This window comes from Festucalex cinctus, chromosome 3 (genome assembly GCF_051991245.1).
Source record: "Festucalex cinctus isolate MCC-2025b chromosome 3, RoL_Fcin_1.0, whole genome shotgun sequence".
Lineage (NCBI taxonomy): Eukaryota > Metazoa > Chordata > Actinopteri > Syngnathiformes > Syngnathidae > Festucalex > Festucalex cinctus.
Genome location: NC_135413.1, coordinates 21,646,304 through 21,667,351, shown reverse-complemented (window position 1 = coordinate 21,667,351; position 21,048 = coordinate 21,646,304). Strand labels below are relative to the sequence as shown.

At 39.0% G+C, this 21,048-nt stretch overlaps 2 protein-coding genes across 2 annotated transcripts; both read left to right on the top strand.

Moving 5' to 3' along the window:
* Nucleotides 1-2,666: 2,666 nt before the first annotated feature.
* Nucleotides 2,667-12,631, top strand: selenoo1 (selenoprotein O1). Its single transcript, XM_077516653.1, has 9 exons — nucleotides 2,667-3,360; nucleotides 4,294-4,497; nucleotides 4,581-4,758; nucleotides 5,056-5,186; nucleotides 5,327-5,604; nucleotides 6,485-6,653; nucleotides 8,223-8,408; nucleotides 8,634-8,790; nucleotides 10,253-12,631. Exons 1-9 carry the CDS (start codon nucleotides 2,801-2,803, stop codon nucleotides 10,475-10,477), a joined length of 2,088 nt encoding a protein of 695 aa, XP_077372779.1. The 5' UTR covers nucleotides 2,667-2,800; the 3' UTR covers nucleotides 10,478-12,631.
* A 301-nt stretch (nucleotides 12,632-12,932) lies between these two features.
* On the top strand, nucleotides 12,933-18,671 carry mapk12a (mitogen-activated protein kinase 12a). The gene is made up of 12 exons (XM_077516683.1): nucleotides 12,933-13,343; nucleotides 14,111-14,240; nucleotides 14,355-14,413; nucleotides 14,499-14,610; nucleotides 14,709-14,738; nucleotides 14,877-14,924; nucleotides 15,523-15,637; nucleotides 16,585-16,656; nucleotides 16,760-16,839; nucleotides 17,693-17,771; nucleotides 17,870-18,043; nucleotides 18,136-18,671. Exons 1-12 carry the CDS (start codon nucleotides 13,225-13,227, stop codon nucleotides 18,201-18,203), a joined length of 1,086 nt encoding a protein of 361 aa, XP_077372809.1. The 5' UTR covers nucleotides 12,933-13,224; the 3' UTR covers nucleotides 18,204-18,671.
* The last annotated feature ends 2,377 nt before the right edge of the window (nucleotides 18,672-21,048 follow it).

Sequence of the window (21,048 nt, the reverse complement as noted above, 5' to 3'; positions counted from 1 at the left end):
GCTACTATATTGCCCCCAAATGGTCATTGCAAATGTATGGTTATAAAGGCATATTTTGTAAGTAATTATTTTAAATGTATACTTTCAATATGTGGATACATGGATTTCAAGAGAACCAGTACCATGGCACCTAGATTCATTTGAGACTCATTGCAGGGAAGGCTTATACATTTCTCAGGGTGAGTAATGTATTAATAATATTAATGTTCATCATTCAGTCACAAACCTGCAGGACGACAACGTGCCGGATTTTGCCATCAATCAATTGGACCTCAATCTCTGGTTAAACTTCATTCTTGACTTATTTTGTGTGTGTAGTAACTCATCTTAAAGCCGTGTTCACAATACAACATCTAACATTCCCTTCACCAGCTCTTTGTACTGCATATATTCCCTTCCAGCTGTAATTGTCTTTAAATGTGTAAAATCTGCAGTACTGTATAATTGCTTCTCGGTAGACTGCAAACTTGGCTACTTTGGCTGCCTTTGATCGTTTCATTGCTTCGTATCATGATTCTCTTTCAACCAACAATGAATCGTATTCATAATTCAGGTCATGGGTCATTCCATATCTTAAATAATTCTGTTTGCAAAATTACCCTTTACAGTATGTTAAGTTATATGGCCCTTTTTAGAATGTTATTGGACCTTGAAACTGTTCTACTCACGAAAGGCATCATTGTCTTTCAATTGATGTTTACATGAAATTGGTACTCGTTCATTACACTACAATCAAATGCTATAATGTAATTCTGTGTGAACTTTACGGCGATGTCTCGTTAACAAGTACTTTCAATATACTCTCATTGCAAACCCAACATTAAATCTAAATTAATTTCTTTTTCCAAATAAAAAAAATTAGTATTTGCTTGAATACTTGATGACAGCAATGCTCCAAACAATTTCTTAAAAAGGCAAAGTAAAGTTTCATACTGTGCTATACACTGCAGAAACAATGTTTTACACAAGAAAAATCTCTTGGCACATCAAACAAAGGTCACAAAATATATGTATATTGAGGCAATGATGATTCTCATCATTTTTCCACAAATTTACTAACATGAAATATGGGTCAGTAATTGAACAATTAGCTGATATGCTCGCAGGAAGCCATGACTAATTCTGTTGAATTTCAACAGGTGGATACACAGGATTATTGTACCATTTACCAGTTCTTTAATTGAAGAACATTTAATTGTTCTGCCTGTCACTGTTATGTCACTGGCAGAAAAATGCAAACATTTGTAACTGATTAATAATTTTGACACAAATTTGGTAAATTTGAATGATTTCCAGAGGCCCGTAGTTCGGGCTGGCAAAAGCCAGTCTCTTATAGCGTCACCCGTAAACAGATTAATTAATGAATTAATTGGTTTTTTTTTTAACCCAGCACAAAGACCCCCCCAAAAAAAAACCACCCCCCACCCCCACCCCAACTCTCTGTCACGACTATTAGTAGAATCATTTGTCTATAGTATTTTGTAAGTACACCTCTGCAAAGGCGCAATTACTCACTGTTATGTGACCAAGACGGTATGAGTAGAAGCCATTTTGGTCAGCGGCCTCCTTCCGCATCCAGCAGAAAAGGCTCCACAGTGGTGTACTCTTTCTGGATCCAGTAAAATACTACACACCCCTGTTGAAATTACAGATTTTTGTGTTGAAAGAAAATGCTTTCAAGATAAATATTTAAAAAAATATTTCCACCAATTTGTGACCTATAGCCTGTACAACTCAGTAAAAGGTAAATATTTAATGGTAGTCAACAAAAAAAGTAAAAACAAATAAATAAAAAATTGAAATGTGCTTGTAGAGGTGCACACAAACATAACTGAGAATGTGGCTGTATTCAGAATTAACCTATCATAGTCAAACTCAAAAGTGGAGTTTGTACATAAGTCTACCTCGAATTAATCCCGCAAACTGAAGTTCGGATAGTCTTTTCACTACAGTCTTCCCTCGCTATAACACGGTTCACTTTTCGCGGTCTCGCTGTATCGCGGATTTTTTTTTAAAGTGCAATTTTGCATATTTTTTTACAGTAATATACCCATTTTATAAAAATTTATGAAGGTTTGAACATTGTCAAAGTTTAAACAAGAGAGAAATGTGAGAACATGTAAATGCCTCAATGAGAAAAGTGTATAAATTGTGCGGTCGGGGATTTTAGAGCCTTAAAAGATTTATAAGAGTTGTAAAACATAAAGCTAACTACTTCGCGGATTTCATTTATTGCGGGTATTTTTTGGAACCTAACCCCAGCGGAAAACGAGGGAACACTGTATAAGGTTTTGTTTTGTTTTGTTTTTGTGACTGTTATAATTTACTCGCCTAAGACTGATATGCTACAACTACAACCACCACTTTTGGAGATAAAAAAAAAAAATGTCTTGTAGGATTGTGGCCAATTCGACGATACAGCCATGTATATAGATAATGTTAATTAAGCAATAAATGTCAGCTCTCTGCATCGTCATTATGAACGTGTCCACTCATGAAAGATACGTCAAATGATGTTGTTCACACACAAAAATCGCTTATCTCTTGCTCTTGTTAAATTACAAGCGTAATATTTCAAAGAGAAAACGTCTGTCACAACAAACGATAATTCAGATGCGGAATAAAGTACTGAAATGCTTTTATTCCGTCTCTTTTACATGTTCCAGTGGGACGAATAATAATGGGACACCACTTGTACACAAACATCCGCTGTTACTTCCGGATTATGAAAGCATGACGAAGAAACTCTTCTAACTGCGCCAGCCAGCCAAAGTAGATAGATGGGCGTGATCTTAGTTTGATGGCTCTTGTGGTTCATCGACTGAGATCAGGTACGTCACGTATTTTTAGCCCAGGCGTGTCCTTGTTTCGATTCCTAACTTCTGTCGGTATGGACGAAATGGGTCTGGCCATGAGTCGTTCTCCACTGGAGCGACTCCACTTTGACAATGTCGCCCTGAAGAAACTTCCCTTGGACCCCTCCGAGGAGCCCGGCGTGCGACAGGTGAAACGAGCGTGTTTCTCCAGGGTCATTCCGCAGCCGCTGACTAAGCCTCGGCTAGTGGCGGTGTCTCACGAAGCTTTGGCTCTGCTCGGGCTCAACGGGGATGAGGTCACTGACGACGCACTCGCGCCAGAATATCTGAGCGGCTCCAAAGTAATGCCTGGATCCGAGCCTGCTGCTCATTGCTACTGTGGCCACCAGTTCGGCAATTTCGCTGGTCAGCTGGGTGATGGTGCGGCCTGCTACCTGGGGGAAGTCAGAGTACCACCCAATCAGGACCCCAACCTGTTGCACGAAAACCCTAGTGGCCGATGGGAGATTCAGGTGAAAGGAGCCGGACTTACCCCCTATTCGAGGTACTAAAATGTTTATTTTCCATTTGCATGATTGGCATCCATACTGGGACACAATCGTATTACTGTGATGTATTGTGCATTTGCAACGATCATAATGCTCCGTTTTGATTGCCAAATTTGACACTGCCAAATAAATATGAATTTGTGATTTAAACCTGCACACTATGTACTTCAAATTTCAAATCATCCACGCAGAAAAATAGTTGTCCTCACTCCTGAGACAAAATGTAGCTGTAGTAAAAGTGATTCATAAATCATATTTACAATATCAAATAGCCATTGAGCGCCCCCTAAATTGTATTTTGTACATGTTCCTCTCTATTAATTGGCAACCTACATAAAAAAATATTAGATAAAACGAGTTTTAACCCATTTGCAGTGTACAGTTTTGTGACTTCCGTTTAACTTAAAATGCATTTTGTTTTATTACAGACACATTTTAAATAGTTCTATTTATCTTCTGAAGTTGTTTCAACATAGCTCAAACCCTGTTGTGAAAAACTCCTACAGCTAGACAAGAGGAAGATAGTGAGCTACATGACTCAGGAGAAATGGCAACCATTAAGCTAATTCTTTTGAGATCCTATTTATAACAATTTAATATTTTTTCAATATTTTCAGACATAATGTGGTGTCACTCAAACCAACACAACGCCATTAACTCATTATTAGAACACGTGTTCTCTGTCTCTTCAGCTTTAATCTTAAGATATAGCTTTTGTTACTATTTTTAATCTTAAAGCACATCTTTTTTTAAATTATAATTATTTATCTTTCAATGTCAGTATAAAATTGAAGATTTTAATCTGTATGTTGACAATTTGTTCAGGCATGTGGAAAGTCACTGCTCATTGTAGTCATGTGTTGACAAATGAGAACAGGTGGAGCCGTAGAAATTTGACAAAATACAGCTGTGTGGCTTTCTGTCAATAGACAAGCCGATGGCCGTAAGGTGCTGCGCTCCAGCATAAGAGAATTCCTCTGCAGTGAGGCTATGCACTTCTTGCGTGTGCCCACCACGAGAGCGGGCTCTGTTGTAACGTCAGACAGCAAAGTCGTAAGAGATATCTACTACAGCGGACACCCTCAATATGAGAGGTGCTCAGTGGTCCTCAGGATCGCACCAACCTTTCTAAGGTGAGTCGTCAGTGCCCTTGACCGCATCACATGATCCTGTACTTCCTGGATTTGATGGTTGCTGTTGTTCACCATCTGAACAGGTTTGGTTCTTTTGAGATATTTAAGCAGGCAGATGAGCTCACAGGTCGTCAGGGTCCCAGCTATGGATATGATGAGCTCCGAGGACAGATGCTGGATTATGCCATCGAGATGTTCTACCCAGAGATCCAGCAGCAGTACTCAGATCGGGTGGAGAGGAATGTGGCTTTCTTCAGAGAGGTTGGAGCACTTTATTGCAGTCATATCTCACAAGTGACTTTTAAAAGATGTCTGTGCAGCTTTAGCAGCATTATGACATGCATTTAAGACCTGACGTCACAACTGTAATAAATGACTCAGTGACCTTATGTGCTGAGTCACTGTGTCCTCTCTCCATTTTCGCTGGGGAATCTTAGAAACTTTGAAAGCAAGGTTAGACAGAGATACTAACTAACATTTGATGACATATTTTTTTTTGTTAATGTTAAGAAATTAAAAAGAATCCCATTGTCACTTTTCATGACTTCTTGTATGAAGGTGATGCATCGGACGGCTCGACTGGTGGCTCAGTGGCAATGTGTCGGATTTTGTCATGGTGTCCTGAACACAGACAACATGAGCATCCTCGGACTCACTCTGGACTATGGTCCCTATGGCTTCATGGACAGGTGAGATTTTTATGAAATAGCCTTGTTCAAAATCCAACTCCACTGTAAATGACCCATCCGTCCAATTCACTGGTAAATGAAGTGCTCATGCACAAGACGTGTATTTTCTCCTTTTTCATTCTTGTTTTAATTCCCCTCAGGTTTGATCCAGACTTCATTTGCAACGCTTCAGACAACTCTGGACGCTACTCTTACCAAGCTCAGCCAGCTATCTGCCGCTGGAATCTTGTCAAGTTAGCAGAGGCCCTCGATCCAGAGCTTCCACCTGACCGGGCAAAAGCTGTTATGGAGGAATATTTAGATTTGTATAACAGCTTCTACCTTAATAATATGAGGAAGAAGCTGGGTTTATTGAAGAAAGAGGAACCCGAGGATGAGATCCTTATTACAGAGCTGCTGCAAACCATGCACAATACAGGTCAGACAGGAATGTTCAAGTCTTTGCTTTACCTTCTTCCGTTACTTTTTTGTTTGTTTGTTTTTTAAGCCTTTTATGGACAGTTAATATATTATCTACTCTCTTCTGTAGATTGGTTGTTTAAAAATATTCAATACAAAAAAAATCCTAATATTGCAGATATTGCGAAATAGAGAGACAGCCAGACTAGTATCTATCCAACCCCCCTAATATTCTTTATTCTGAGATTTTGCGCAGAACATTATCTATACAGTCAGAGTTTTAGTGTTGTTCCAATTAACTCATTCACTCACAGCCATTTTCACTGAAGCAACCCCCTTGGCTCCCAGCTGTTGTACCGGCTTTTGACTGATTTTGCAAGGCCCGCAGAATATTGTGTTCTATTGCTATAAAAAAAAAAAAGGAACCTACCAAAAGAAAGGGTAGAGTCTCTTCTCTTCTTTCATCAGGAAAAAAAAAGGTTTATTTCTACCTGTTCCTGTTTTGCAGCACTTAGCGTTACAATATAGCTAAGTTTCATCATTATTCACAAATCTGCTTAGAATTGTGGGGAAACAGCTTGTTTTCATCATGGCCCTGGTTGATCTCTTATACTATGCTGCCAGCTGCTGGCCGTTTTTGTAATTACTACTATTTTTTTCACCTGCTCTCTGCAGTTAAAAGGCTGCACCAAAGCCTTCTGTATGCTCTAGCATAAAAAAAAAAAACATTAAAAAATGTATAAATATATCTTTCGGACGCTTAATATATTTAAAATAGAATGTATTTACCGTATACGTTTTTGGGAGCAAATGAGTTAAAAATTATTCTACTGTAAGTGATGATATCTGTTTTCCGATCGGCTTATCTTCTTGTTCACTTGTGGTCTATTATTGTGCAGGAGCTGACTTCACCAACACGTTCCGCAGTCTAAGTCGGATCCCATGTCCCTCGGAGGGAGAAAGTGACAGGGAAGAGGAGCTTGTCAAAGAAGCTGAAAACCTCTTGTTGGAGCAGTGTGCGTCTTTGGAGGAGCTCAAAGCTGCCAATAAACCCACCATGGACCCACGGTGAGTTACTTAGGCCACTGCAGGCTGAACATTCACCAAAGCATGTACAGATTTGCAGCAGAAATTTAGTTTAGGGTTGATGAGATTTTATAATCTGACTGATGGCAGACTAAGAGATTTCTAATTGGATGTTGTTGTGTATGACCTTTTTAGGACTAACTAAAGTAGTTCCAAACCCAAGTTTTACTGTAATCAGGAATGTCATACATTTGAACTTCTTGTCAGATTTCCCAGTCTGATTGTTTACACAACATACAGTTAGGCCCAAAAATATTTGGACAGTAACACGAGGTTTGTTATTTTAGCTGTTGGCAAAAACATATCCTGGATACATTCATATAATCAATATAGAATTAAAGTGTAGACCCTCTGCTTTAATTTGATAGTATTGCCATCCAAATTGGAGCTGGTGTTTAGGAATTACAGCTTTCTTTCTTGTCTCTTTTTTTTTTTTTTTTTTTAGGAGGCAAAAAAAACAACAACAACCTTTTGTAAACACAATTTCAAACACTGCTACTAGCATAGTGCATAGAGTATCTGAACTATTCAGGACTTGAGAAGAAAAATAAAATTAATGATCAAAGTTAGTGATGTTTGATATCACTTGTTCACTTTTTTTCAGACTAATACCAGTACGAGTACTCAAACTCTTGAGTAGTTGCTGATGGAAACTAGCATTGTGCTAAATCTGGTACAGCCATCTTTTTAATGTTACTGCACACTGTCCTTTCAATAAACTAAACTAAACTCAAACTCAACTCAATTAAGTACTGATAGCTCTTGTACATTTGATACATAAATTGCCCCCCCACCCCCCCAAAAAAAAACAAAAAACAAAAAACAATTACAGATCATTATAAAGAAAGACCTATATCAGGTCCGGAGTCTTTCAGATTTTAGGTGTTTCCGCCCACTAGCACACCTGTTTCATATAATCAGCTAATCAGCATGCCTGATAACGATACTGATCTTTAGTCTCAAGTGTGTTGGTAGGCGGAAACATCCAAACCTGCCGGACTTCGAGGACTGGAATTGGTGAACCCTGACCTAGATATGTTCCAACATTACATTTTTCCTTAAAATTGCATGAAATTAATGGCAATTTTCTACTCTTCTAATTTCAACTTTGTAGTTCCTGCTGGTAAAATGGCACCAAGAGGGCTGGTGATTGGCTGCCATCGCTCATACCAATACCTTGAAATAAGGTGCCAGGTATTGGCACCTTAAACTTTAAACTGGAACATGATTACAATGTATGAAAGTGTATAAAATATACAAACAAATTGATAAAGGCCTACGCTTCACTACGCGCCACACATTGGGGTGACATGTCCTTTTGATGATTTAGTGTGGAAGAGCCTTTCACCTCACAAATGTTCTCTTAGATGAGTAGTCTAAAATATCCACAGGCCTACTCCAGTTTTTTGTAGAAAATCCCCCCAGGTAAATGGAAGCAACTCTGTCATGTTACTCCCTTATTCCCATTTGTGCTTAATATGGAGATGGTAGCTAGGTGTTCATAATAGTTAAACACAGTGGCTATTTTTATATTCTGCATGCTGTCAACAGGGAGTTGTCGATGCTGCTTTCTCTGGCCCAGAGCAACCCAGCACTCTTCCAGATGATCTCAGACAGGGTGACAATAGGGAGGCAGCTCAGCCGACTCAGCAAGCTGAAGGAACTGATGGAGACCAACGAGGAAGAACTCAAAGCCAAACAGACTGAGGAGTGGACCTCTTGGATCGCACGCTATAGGTGGGATGGAGGGGGGGAAATGGACCTAGGCAGTCATGGGGGAAAAAAAAAAAAGTTGCTTGTAAAATTCACATAAGGTGCTTAAATTGCTTGGCCCGGATGAGCGATATTCAGGTGGGAGTGTTACTGATAAAGTGGGCAGGGAGTGTCAATTAAAAACAGGAAATGGGCTGTTGGCTGTTCCGTTACTGTCCTTATGTGTGCTCTTTGGTATCACCGCTACAGGAAGCGTCTGGCTCAGGAACTGGAGGGCAGCAGCGACGTGCAGGCTGTGCAGGAGGAGAGGGTGAGGGTGATGGACAGCACCAACCCACGTGTGGTGCTCCGCAACTACATTGCCCAGAATGCAATAGAGGCTGCTGAAAGTGGAGACTTCTCTGAGGTATGGTCACCTGATGCTTGTGGTTTGTTCACAAGCTCAAAAAAGACAACTATTATACTACTACTACTAAGGATATGGATTTACTAATATTAAGAGTCTAAAACACAACTCCCAGATGACTGGTTTGCTACTGTTACAACTATTTTGTTTTGCTAAGCGCAAATATGGCGGAGTGATTTAGCATGTCTCCAGACCCAAACCCTATTGAGCATCAGTAGTACACCCAAATGGAAGGTGGAGGACCACAAGGCCTCTAACATTCACTTTTTTAATCATCTTAGTTTACGCACTAAAGTATATCGTCCAGATTTGTTAAAGGAGAAACCAATAGGGATGGGTACCTTTCACGTTTGAACCGGTACCGTTCCAATTCTCGCTACCTGGAAATCCATACCGGTACTCAACGATCAATTTTCGGTACTTTTTTACTCTCTCTTTTTCACACACTTTTTATTTTTATTTTATTGTATTTATTTATCCATCCATCCATTTCCTTCACCGCTTAGTCCTCACAAGGGTCGCGGGGATGCTGGAGCCTATCCAAGCCGTCATCGGGCAGTAGGCCTGGTACATCATGAACTGGTTGCCAGCCAATTGCAGTATTTATTTATTTATTTATTTATTTATTTATTTGTGTGGTAATAAATGTCCATTGCTTATTTAACAGTGAAAAATAAAATAAAAATCAATTTAACAATTACTTTTCAACATTTAAAACTTGACAAATAAAGATTTAAAATCTAAAACAAATGAGCCAGAAAGGAATAGTAAAAATAAAGTGGTAACATTTTTACAATTACAGAAGTATAATTAACACACATAAATTAATATTACAACAAAGTGTGAAGCAAAGTTCTATGCAATGAACAACACAAGGAATGAAGTTAAATTGTAAATATAGAAATTAATAATTTTTGTTACATGTGCATCCATCCATCCATTTTCTTGACTGCTTATTCCTCACAAGGGTCGCGGAGGGGTGCTGTAGGCGGGCTACACCCTGAACTGGTGTTACTTGTGCATTTTTTTTCTTTTTTTAAGTCCACGTTGGACTTATTTAGCAAAAAAAAAAAAAAGAAGTTGAAGTGTTTGAAGACGAACCTCTCGGAGACTGTCATACTTCATAAACTGTATTTGTTTGGCTTGGTGCTGCATAAATTTCGCTAGTTTGTAAACCAAGAAATGTATTCTTAGCGTGTGAAATCCTACGCGAGTGGGTGACGTTGCGTTCAAGAGCACCTTGGAAAATCGGCAACTGTTCTATTCCCGCACAATCACAATTTAGAAAGATGTGCTTCAGAACCAAAACATGGCACCGTTTTTAACTTTACGCGAATCGGTGCTCAGAAGCACCGACCCAAATCGGTCCATACCGCAAACATTGACCTCACTTACTTTTGCTCATATAGTGTGAAAAAGTATCATGTTATGTTGTGTAATATCTAGCAATACTGTATTCCAGGTGCAGCGGGTCCTCAAAGTTCTGGAGAAGCCTTTCTCCTCCCAGCCGGGTCTGGAGGCGCCTGCTTGGGTGGGCCAAGGTGGTGCCACCCAACAGGGGGAGAGAGACGACGGCGAAGAGCATCAGCAAGCGACGGCATCTTCCTCGACAGTCCACAATCCCGTCCCGTATGACAGCAAACCTCCAACTTGGTCTCAGGCAATCTGTGTCACATGATCTTCGTAATAACTTCCCTGAGCTTCATCATCTGGCCTGTCAAAATGTGAGGGAAGTGTTAGCATTTGACTTCCGTTTTTAATTGTCTCGATTATTTGCACAATTCGATCACTGTGTGGTGGGCCGGTGTCAGGGAAGTGAGTCTGAGGTTCATCACTCCATAGAGAACATCAGTGACACAAGGCAGACAGGGAATAAGTTGGGTTTGCTGCCACAAATATGACTACTGTCATGACAGCTCTTGCAGACACACAAAAAAATAGTATTATTATTTTTGGAATCCTACACATTATAAAGCATCACCCATCTCGTTCCCTGTCTGTTTGGTGCCTGTTGACTGTTAATGACGGCTCAGACGGAAAATCTCACAAGGACCTGTTTGAGGCTGATAAACTGTGGGGGTAATGCCTGAAAATATACCAAATCGAATTCATTAAGCCTGTTTGATTGCTTACATTTACATCGACCAGCCACGACATCATGAACATTTGATGAATGAGAGCCGGTACAACTATGAACGGAATGGTGCCTTGAGATACGAGTTAAATTTGTTCAGTGACCACGCTCATAACTTGCAACACTCATCTCAAATTCCCCCTATTGAAGTGAATGGAAATGCCATTAATCCGTTCCAGCCTCCCAAAATAAACAACCAAAATATTTGTAGCACTCTATAATACTGAACTTTATAAAACAAACAAAATTACGTAAAACATAAAGAAATGAAACTGTTTTAGACCCCCTTTTTTTTTTTTGTTTCAATCTAGTGTAGATTGTGCTGCTCCTTGCATCCTGGCAACCTGGTGACAGCGCAATACAGGCATGCGGGTATACACTGTCCATGGAGCTGGTCTTGGCTCCTCAGTAAGCCCTAGTAATATAAAGTCATTCTTTTCAGAGGATAAATAATATAAATGTCATATGTCTGTGTTGCTCCACCTTTTGTGTTTAAATGTCTGTTAACAGGGATTCTATTTGTTAGCCCGTCTATGGTCTTCCCCATTATGTGTTGTGGACTTTAAGGCAAAGTTATGTCGTTTATTTAAATACACAATGTGTAGTTCTCTAAGTTTTATGTTTAGTTCGACTGTAATGCTTGAAGTGTGAGTGTCAATAAGCAACCTAACGCCTCTTTTTCTTGAGGATTTGTTCACTCGCTTCCAAACTGCTGTTTGTTGTTGAGGTGAGTTCACTGCCACAGTAGAGTGCTTGTATCAAGTTTTTGCTCACAAGTCAAATCAAAACAAGCAGTCGAACAGTGGCTGGTCAGATTCGTATGCCGGTTCACTTGTATCTCAAGGCACCACTGCATGTATCATACAGAGAAGTTAACTGTAGGAATAATAATAAGCATCGTGATTCATAATTCCACTAAAACGTACTGATTTTCTTTGGAGTTTTTTTTTTTTTTTTTTTTTTTTTTTTTTTGCTACAGTGCTTGTATTGGATCATAGAAGGTGGAGATGGTGCAGGTGTATCTAAATGTTGTGGCCAGTTTATGTTTAAATGTTTTCATGTGAAAGTTACTTTAACGCGGTATTCCAACACATAATACCGTTTGTAGGTCAATCACAAGGTTCTAATCATGATCAGTTAGAGAACAAATTGACTAAGTGTGTTTATATGTTTACCTCGGAATTTAGTTGGAATGTTTTGCTAAGATAGTCCAAAGTTGTAGTTTTTGGAAGCTATTAACTCATTCACTCCCAGCCATTTTCATGTTCTATTGCCATAAAAACATGGAACCTACCAAAAGAAAAATGTCTCTTCTTTCATCAGGGGAAAAAAAAAAGGACGGTATATTTTTTTTTTTATCTGCTTTTATGTTTTGTAGCAATTAGCATTAGAATTAGCTAAGTTTCATCATTATTCACAAACCTGTTGAAAATACTGGGAAAAAAAGCTTGTTGCAACATGGACGTGGTTGATCTCTTATACTTTGCTGCCACCTGCTGTTTTTTTTTTTGTTTTTTTTTTGTAATAACTACCATCGCTTTAAGCGACCACTTCAGGTCAGAAACTGCATCAAAGCCTTCATACAAAAACTCTAGCAAACAAAAACCTAAAAAAATGTATCAATACGTTTTTGGGAGTGAATGAGTTAACTCAAGGGGCACATTTGCTTGCATGAAATCCTAATAAAGTCCACATACTAATCTCAAATACCCTCTGCCTCTTCATATTTGTGTTGCATAACTGCGAGACTAGAAATGAATGGTCCTTTTACCAACATAAACATATCTGTTTGTATTAAGGCCACCTAGGCTGATCTTATGCAAGCAGACATTTTTTTTTTTCCTGGCACGCTCAGAAGACGAAATGATCTTGCCCTAGCAAGCCCTAAAACTTGTGCACATGCTTGCACTAAGCCGCATCGACAGCCAACCTGACAGTCCTCTCATTACTGGAGACTTTAAGCTGCTTTTTTTTGTGCATTGAACGTACGATTTTTTTTTTATTTTTTATTTTTTTTTTTTTTTTACTGCTAGTAGTGTCGTGTTACACACATTCCAGGTGTCTCACCTTTATTGGCAGACGTCCAAACTGGAGTAGGGAGTGGCTTTGTGCGACTTTAGGTAGGGTGCGTCCTGAGAGCTCCTGACGCACGCGCACTCACAAAACACACGAACACAACACAGGCGCAATAATGATCGACGCACAGGAGCTAGAACAATGGACGAGTAACCTTTGAAGGGACTGAACCACAAAGAGGAGAATAATCCAACTTTGATTTTCTTCATCTTCTCACAACAAGTATGTCTCGACGTGTCAGACCGGGCTACTATCGGCAGGAAATCAACAAAACCTCATGGGAGGTACCGGATAGGTACCGTGAGCTGAAGCAGGTGGGGACTGGAGCATACGGGACGGTCTGGTGAGTCAAATGTGACAATTCGATGTAAAAGTAATTGAGTCATTGTGTGGGCGGCGTGCTTGTGACAATAGAAAGTGGTAGTGAAGATGTTAAACAGCAAGCAACCACCACGTACATGACTCGTGTTTAACAAAAGAGCATCTTTTCTTGACACGCCGCTTTTTCGTATAGAAGTTGAATGGAAAACAAAACCACACCGAGCATCTTACAATAATTTTGTGTCGACGTATCTAAGCGATCCATCCCTCAAACATTAAGGTGGAGGTGCAGAACATGAAGTAGCATTCAGTGTTTATTGGACTGTAAATGGTTTACTCAGTGGGCGGGCCCAGTGCGAGCTGCCGTGCCTCAAAAACACCCAATGACCCTTCAACAACACAACCAAAGTTGTTGTTTGGTAAATTGGTACCAACCCGAGATGGAGCCTCCATCTATGTTTAGTGCAGCCATTCATCACATTAGAAAAGATACAAAAGATTGAACGCAATGCTCATCATACTTTACATACTTCTTCTGTATTTATTGTAGTGTGTATTTTATTTAGATTTGGATCTTAAATATCCATGCACTGCGATTGGCTGGCAACCAGTCCAGGGTGTACCCCGCCTACTGCCCAAAGCCAGCTGAGATAGGCTCCAGCACCCCACCATGACCCTGAAGACAAGCGAGTCGCCAGACACACCGGCGCACGCCAACTTGTCGAGGCAAAAATAAATAAAATAAAAAGGTACTATTACATTTTGTAGCTATTTTTTTTTCTTCTTTAGCTCAGCAGTGGACGTCAGAACCAGAACCAAAGTGGCCATCAAGAAGCTGAATCGACCTTTTCAGTCAGAGCTGTTTGCCAAACGAGCCTACCGGGAGCTAAGACTCCTCAAACACATGAAGCATGAAAATGTGAGCCCGACTCTTTCTTTGAATCTTCTTCTTCTTTTTCTTTTCTTTTTTTTTTTTAAACTGTAGTCTCACATATTACATGTATAACCATACTGTATCCTCTCTCCGCTGCAGGTGATCGGTCTCGTAGATGTGTTCACTGCGGATCTCTCTTTGGACAAATTTAATGATTTGTAAGTGAGAATCCGTACATGATTTTTTTTTTTTTTTTTTTGAGCACATTGCTTCTCACCCTCACAATGATCCTCGACCCTCAAGTTACCTGGTGATGCCGTTCATGGGGACAGACCTGGGCAAAGTGATGAAGGTGCAGAGGCTCTCTGAAGAAAAAATCCAATATTTGGTCTATCAGATCCTCAAAGGGCTCAAGGTAGAGAACTCTCATTTGACCTGCTGTTGTGTGCCATTTACAACCTGTGGGTGCCATTGTTCTGTTGACTAAATCACACTTATGCTCTTTTATTACAGTATATTCACTCTGCTGGGATCATTCATAGGGTAAGTTAGCTTTTATTGTTTTGTTTTGAGTTATCTAATCAAACAAGGGGGCATTTTATGAGCTATGACTTACTTTCTTTACTTCTCCCTTGATGGCTTACGTCTTCGTATTTACGTCTGCTCATGTGAACTTTTTAGGACCTTAAACCAGGGAATCTTGCCATCAACCAAGACTGTGAGCTCAAGGTACACACACCCTGATAATCAACACAAACTCATACGTCATAAAAAAAAAAAAAAAAGTAAATATTTGTTGTCAATACTGTACTACATTTTTTTTTATCAGTAATACTTTTCTTTCGACATGAAAAAAACATGAGCCTAAACTGCAAGGTAAAGCGCCTTATTCACCGATAGCAAGTATCAATACCACTATTTTTTGATACATATAAACCCCACACCCTTAAATTTGCTAAATTTTAAATAAAATTTTTCCTTAAAATTGCATGGTATTAATACCAAGCACAGGTCGTCAAAAATGCATCGTGACTGAAGCCTCCAAATGACCCATATAAGGTGTCAAAATGTGTTTCTGCCTCATTATTTGCTAGCAACCAGTCGAGAGTGTAAATTTGTGCACAAGCACATCCACAACCCTCATGAGGATATGGTAAAAATATAATAATAATAATAATAATAATAATAATAAATAGTATAAAAATAAAAATGTGATTTTGTTCCAGTGGGCGCCTAAAGGGACTTCCTGGGGATCGTCTCAGTATCACAATCCCACTTTCATGATGGCATCATTTATGATTTCACCTGTCCTGTCCTGTCTTGTCAGATCTTGGACTTCGGTTTGGCACGTCAGACCGACAGTGAGATGACGGGCTATGTGGTGACTCGCTGGTATCGTGCCCCAGAAGTCATCTTGAGCTGGATGCACTACAGCCAGACGGGTAATAAGATACATTTATGAAGTGCACTCATTTAATGATGTTTTGGCGCTATGCATATGCAGCATGTGTTGTTGACTCAGTGCTTCTCAACACATTTGTTAAGACAAATTTTCATTTACCACCAAACAGACTCAGATGTGACGTTGATCATTGTATCTTGCAAGTAAACTCAGTCAAGCGGCTTCTTTTCAAATTTGGAGTATAAAGCCAACCAATTTTTTTTTTTTTTTTAACCTGTAGCATGCGGGTAGTATAAGGTCACGAACTACCTCATTTTCATTTTTTCCCCCCATTTCACTACACTTCAAGAAAATGTGCATACTTTGCGTTTTTAAAGATCCAATTCAATGTGATTCATCACAAGAGCTTGATTATGATTTTGACACTCATGTAGCTGAACACAATTTCAGAAGTAGCCACCAATTTGATGCAGTGACTGCAAATGACAATCACAAAATTAATTAATAGGATAAAGGATAAACAATAACTATTATTTTATTTGCGATAGCCGGATCTTTTTTATGTTGTTTTATTGGCTCTTATTAAAGTTTTTATGAAAATGATTAGTGCCATTATTGATATAATGATATTGTATAGCTGATTTTTGTTAAATCATGAAATATGACAATCAATTTTTGTCCCCATATTTTACAAGTAGAAATTAATAAACAAAGACTAAATTATCAGCAATTTTTTCTCTTTTTTTTTTTTCTTTCTTCTTTGTTTTAGTATTATCAAATGGATATTTGATGCATTAACACATGCATGAGTGGCTCTAAAAAGGTTTATTATCTAAGTAAGGGACAATTTTTAAATCTGCTTCGTGACCATGTGCCGTCACTTATATTCCACGAGAGGGCGCTCGCTCACCATTCAACTTGTTGATCCATTTGAAGCAAAGCGTTCAAGTTATATTAATAACGGCCTGTCTTGTACTTGTTCCACAGTGGATATTTGGTCAGTCGGCTGCATCATGGCAGAGATGCTACAAGGGAAACCTCTTTTTAAAGGGAATGACCGTGTCCTTTTCCACTGTTTGTCCACAACATGTTCATGTTTTGCATTATTATATTATTGTTAATTGGACATCGCCTTTTGATCCCTTAACGGCAAGTTTCTCAGACCTCGATCAGCTGACTGAGATCATGAAGATCACAGGGACGCCTTCTCAGGAATTTATAGCAAAACTACAATCAGATGATGTGAGTTTAAATCAGACAACAGCAAACTACTACAGACTTGATTGATGATCAGCTTGTTTTTTCATAAGAAACCTTACAAGTGACCCCAGAATAATTAATTAAAAGGGATACTTGACTCATTGAGCCATTTTAATCAGTAAAAAGTTAATATTTTGTCTATAATTAATGTGGTAACCTCATTATATTTCAGGTACAGTATTTTTTGTACCTGCTGTCGACTGATGATGACATCATCTGTGGTGAGGAAGTAGATAACGATAATGCCTCAGTTTACTGACAAAACCCAGAAAAAAGATGAGCCATGATTGGCCGTTACCTACTTCCCTCAGCACAGGTGATGTCATCATCAGTCAACAGCAAGTAGAAAAAATACTTTTTAAAGGTAATGATTGTACGTGAAAAATAATGAAGTTATCACATTAATTATAGACAAATTAACTTATTTTTCATTTACAATTAATACTTAAAAAAAAAAAATTCTACTTGCTGTCCACTGTTAATGACATCATCTGTGCTGAGGAAGTAGGTAATACAAAGGCCAATAATGGCTCAGTTTACTGACAAAACCCAGAAAAAAGATGAGCCATGATTGGCCGTTACCTACTTCCTCAGCACAGGTGATGTCATCATCAGTCGACAGCAAGTAGAAAAAATACTTTTTAAAGGTATTAATTGTACATGAAAAATAATAAAGTTATCAAATTCACTGCTGAAAATTGTTCCATGAGTCAAGTATCCCTTCACTACCTCTGTGTACAATCTAATTGGAACTTCACATTCTTCCATGTGAGTGTCCATTTCGACTTTTATTTCGACTTTTCTTTGAATTAAAATGTAAGCGTTCTATTTTCAGGCCAAATGCTACATCAAAAGTCTCCAAAAAGTTGAAAAGACAGACCTTCAAAAAGTGTTCTCCAAAGCCAACCCACAGGGTAGTACATGTTTACTTTTGAATCAAATACAGTATTTTCCTCACATTTCAACTGATTATTATTATTTTTTTCTTTCCTGTCCCACCTCATTTCTTCAGCCGTATCTGTGCTGGAACGCATGTTATTACTGGATCCGGAAAGCAGGTCAACGGCGGCGGACGCCCTCTTGCTGCCGTTCTTCGCAGAGTTTCGGGAACCTGAGGAGGAGACGGAAGCTCAGCCGTATGACCACTCGTTGGACAACACAGAGCTGCCCCTGGAACAGTGGAAACGTAAGGCTGAAGGGCAAATCAAACATGAATCAGCAACTAGAAATATTTACCTTGGTTGTGTGCGTCGTGTTGTTTTCTCTGTTTTTCTGTAGGTCACACCTTCACAGAGATCTTAACCTTTAAGCCTGTTGTGCCAGAATCCAAGGAAACCTCTCTGTAAGGCACAAAAAGTGCCCACATTGTATTTGTTTTTTGTCGAAAGAAATAATATGATGATTTTATCACGGGTTTTGACTTTACAGTCATTGTTTGCCTTATTCGGTCCAGCATCTTAAAGCCTCGCTGCTCCTCTGGTACCTCACTTTCATACATTTGTACATAATTAACTTAAGACAATCAAATCACAACATTTTGCGCTTTTCTTTTCACCTCAAATGTCAATATGTTTTCGGTTAGAGGTACACATGAGACCAGATCAACACAACGTACTCTACATAGTTTTGTGTTTGTAGAAAATGGAAATTAGTCTTGATAGATTTGTTCAACTGAAATTGAACGATCCAGATTCAGTATCTACGGAGCCCCTAAGGTGACATGGTAGAAAAAAAAAAAAAACATTTTGCGTTCCTTCGCAATCTTTGCGTTCGAACGCAAAGTTGTTGTTTTTTGCTTACCATGTTACCTTAGCTGCGCCGTAAACACTTCCGGGTCATCTTCCATGCGAACAAAAGCGACGGATGGAAGATGACCCGGAAAGTGTTTACGGCGCAGCGAAGGTGACATGGTAGGCGAAAAAAACAACTTTGCGTTCGAACGCAAAAATTGCGTTCCCTCGCAATCTTTGCGAGAGACCGCAAAGTTTTTTTTACGAGGGCACGCAATCTTTGCGTTGCAAAATGTTTTGCGAGGGAACGCAAAGTTTTGTTTTGTTTTGTTTTCTACCATGTCACTTTAGGGGCTCCGTAAGTATCATATTTTGGTTGGGATTTTTTTTTTTCTTTGTAATAAAATGTATTATGTCTTGCATTCCCTATTGCCTTGTTGTAATAATATTGGGTTTTATGTTTGTGGGAGATTTATTTGGTTCTTCTTTATAATGACAGCCACTATCAACCCACTTTCAGGAACTCATTTAAATGTTTACACACATTTGCAACTGTATTTGTGAACGTGGTCGTGCATTTTTAATTTTGTAGTGTCTCTCAGAAAATTCGAGGCAATATATTAGCCAGACTTGCACAGAATTTCAGTTTAGATGTTTATCATTAGCAGAGCTGACATACCGAAACACTGAAAAAAACATGCTGAACAGAGAGCAAAACTTTAAAAAAAAAAAAAAGCATGCAAATGTACATGGATGGCTTCGTAGTTTTTGTTAATAAAAAACATACAACAGTTGTCGACCAGGCTGCATTGTTTTACATACCATCAATTGTATTAGAGCATGAATAAAAACACGTTTTATATTTAACTCTACTAATCAATTGAGAGTACACAGACGACAACAATCATTTATTAATAATTGATAACTGAATAGAATTCCTCAATCTCAAACCTAACTGCTCACCTAAAACATTTAATAACAAACTAGACTGACAGCTGGAAGAGCCGCTGGTCAAAAACACAGGAAGAAAATTACAATAAGACCTACCTGCACTGGAATTTCAAAAATTTGAATTTAATTTAGCGCTTTGAGAAAAGCAGAAATCTTACTTATTGCAATGTTAGAAAGCGAAATCCAGATATTTATTCTGGCTGTACAATACGATCCAGGAAAAACAAAAACATAAGACATCAATAATAAAATGGAATGTACACCATAGTCTTAATGTGCAAACTGTCTTGAATACAAGCAGTAGTTTTTCTCTGTGTGTGTCTGTTAATAGTGACTTGCAATTTAAGATGACTGACGACCTGAATAAGAGTCACTTTTGCCTTCTTTCCAAATTCTGCTCTGCTGTTTTGCGATCTGCCGATTGCTTCACTTTGCATTCTCCTCTGGTGGCTGTTGAATTTAACAAGCTTCTCTTGCGTGACCTCCGGGGTCCGCGACTCTCAAGGGGGCACTTCCTTTCCTTGGGCCTGAGTTCCTCCAAGCCGATCTTTGTGTTGCTTGTTCTGTCTTCCCAATCACCCACACAGTTGACAGTTCACTTACAAGTCAGGGAGTTCTGCTGTTCCCGCTGCAGACAGAAAAACATTCCGCGCGAGTCCTCCCCTTCCAACACACAACAGCAGCACATCTTTCTGTCATGACCCTGCGGTTTATTTTCAGAAGGTGTCAAGTCGCATTTTTTCCTCACGGCGTTCACGTGCGTATCCGCGCATGCACACACTAGATATGTACGGCATTCGCATTTGGACACAGAGCTCACATGGACCATTCATACGCTGAGCTCAGGAGGGAGTACAGTAGATGTGGAATTGCAGCAATGCCCAAACAACTGATTTGACCCGGGTCAGCGTAAAGACGAATCTGAATCACCCTGCTAAGAGCATCAACACTAGGGGTGTGCTCAAAAAATCGATATGGCAATATATCGTTGCGGGCCTCATTACAATACACGTATTGATACGCGGGCGTCAGAATCGATATTGCTTGTTAACTTTAAACAGGCAGTTAACGTTTGCCGTTGCAGCATGCATTGTAGCTAAAAAATAAAAACCAGCAGTGTCTTTGAAGTTAATTGCCTTCAATTAATGCAAAAATAGCTCACCCGTGATTGGACACTATCTTGCTAAGAAAATTTAAAGCAAAAGGAAGGATATTCATATTTATTTACTTGTAAACTTAACATTGCACATGTCTTAATGTACCAGTTTTCCTATATTTTGTTTAAAAAACGAAATAGAATGTGTTACATGAAAAAAATGCTGTTTTTATTTCCCCAAATATTTCAAATAAGCACATTTTAGAGCTGTAATTTTAATACGTTGATATTTTTGCTCATATCGGCTCATGCCTATTATATACTATATATTATATACTATGTGTCTGTGAAAGCTGCAAATTTAGACCAGACATGCCACTTTGGTGGTAAACCAGAAGAGCTGCTAACAAAAAT

What these genes read in the sequence shown, in the direction of transcription:
- mapk12a (XM_077516683.1), top strand. Translation starts at nt 13,225, where the DNA reads ATGTCTCGACGTGTCAGACCGGGCTACTATCGGCAGGAAATCAACAAA. An exon ending in AGATCCTCAAAGGGCTCAAG is followed by an intron (nt 14,611 to 14,708) that starts GTAGAGAACTCT and finishes CTTTTATTACAG; the next exon opens with TATATTCACTCTGCTGGGAT. An exon ending in CAAAACTACAATCAGATGAT is followed by an intron (nt 16,840 to 17,692) that starts GTGAGTTTAAAT and finishes TTCTATTTTCAG; the next exon opens with GCCAAATGCTACATCAAAAG.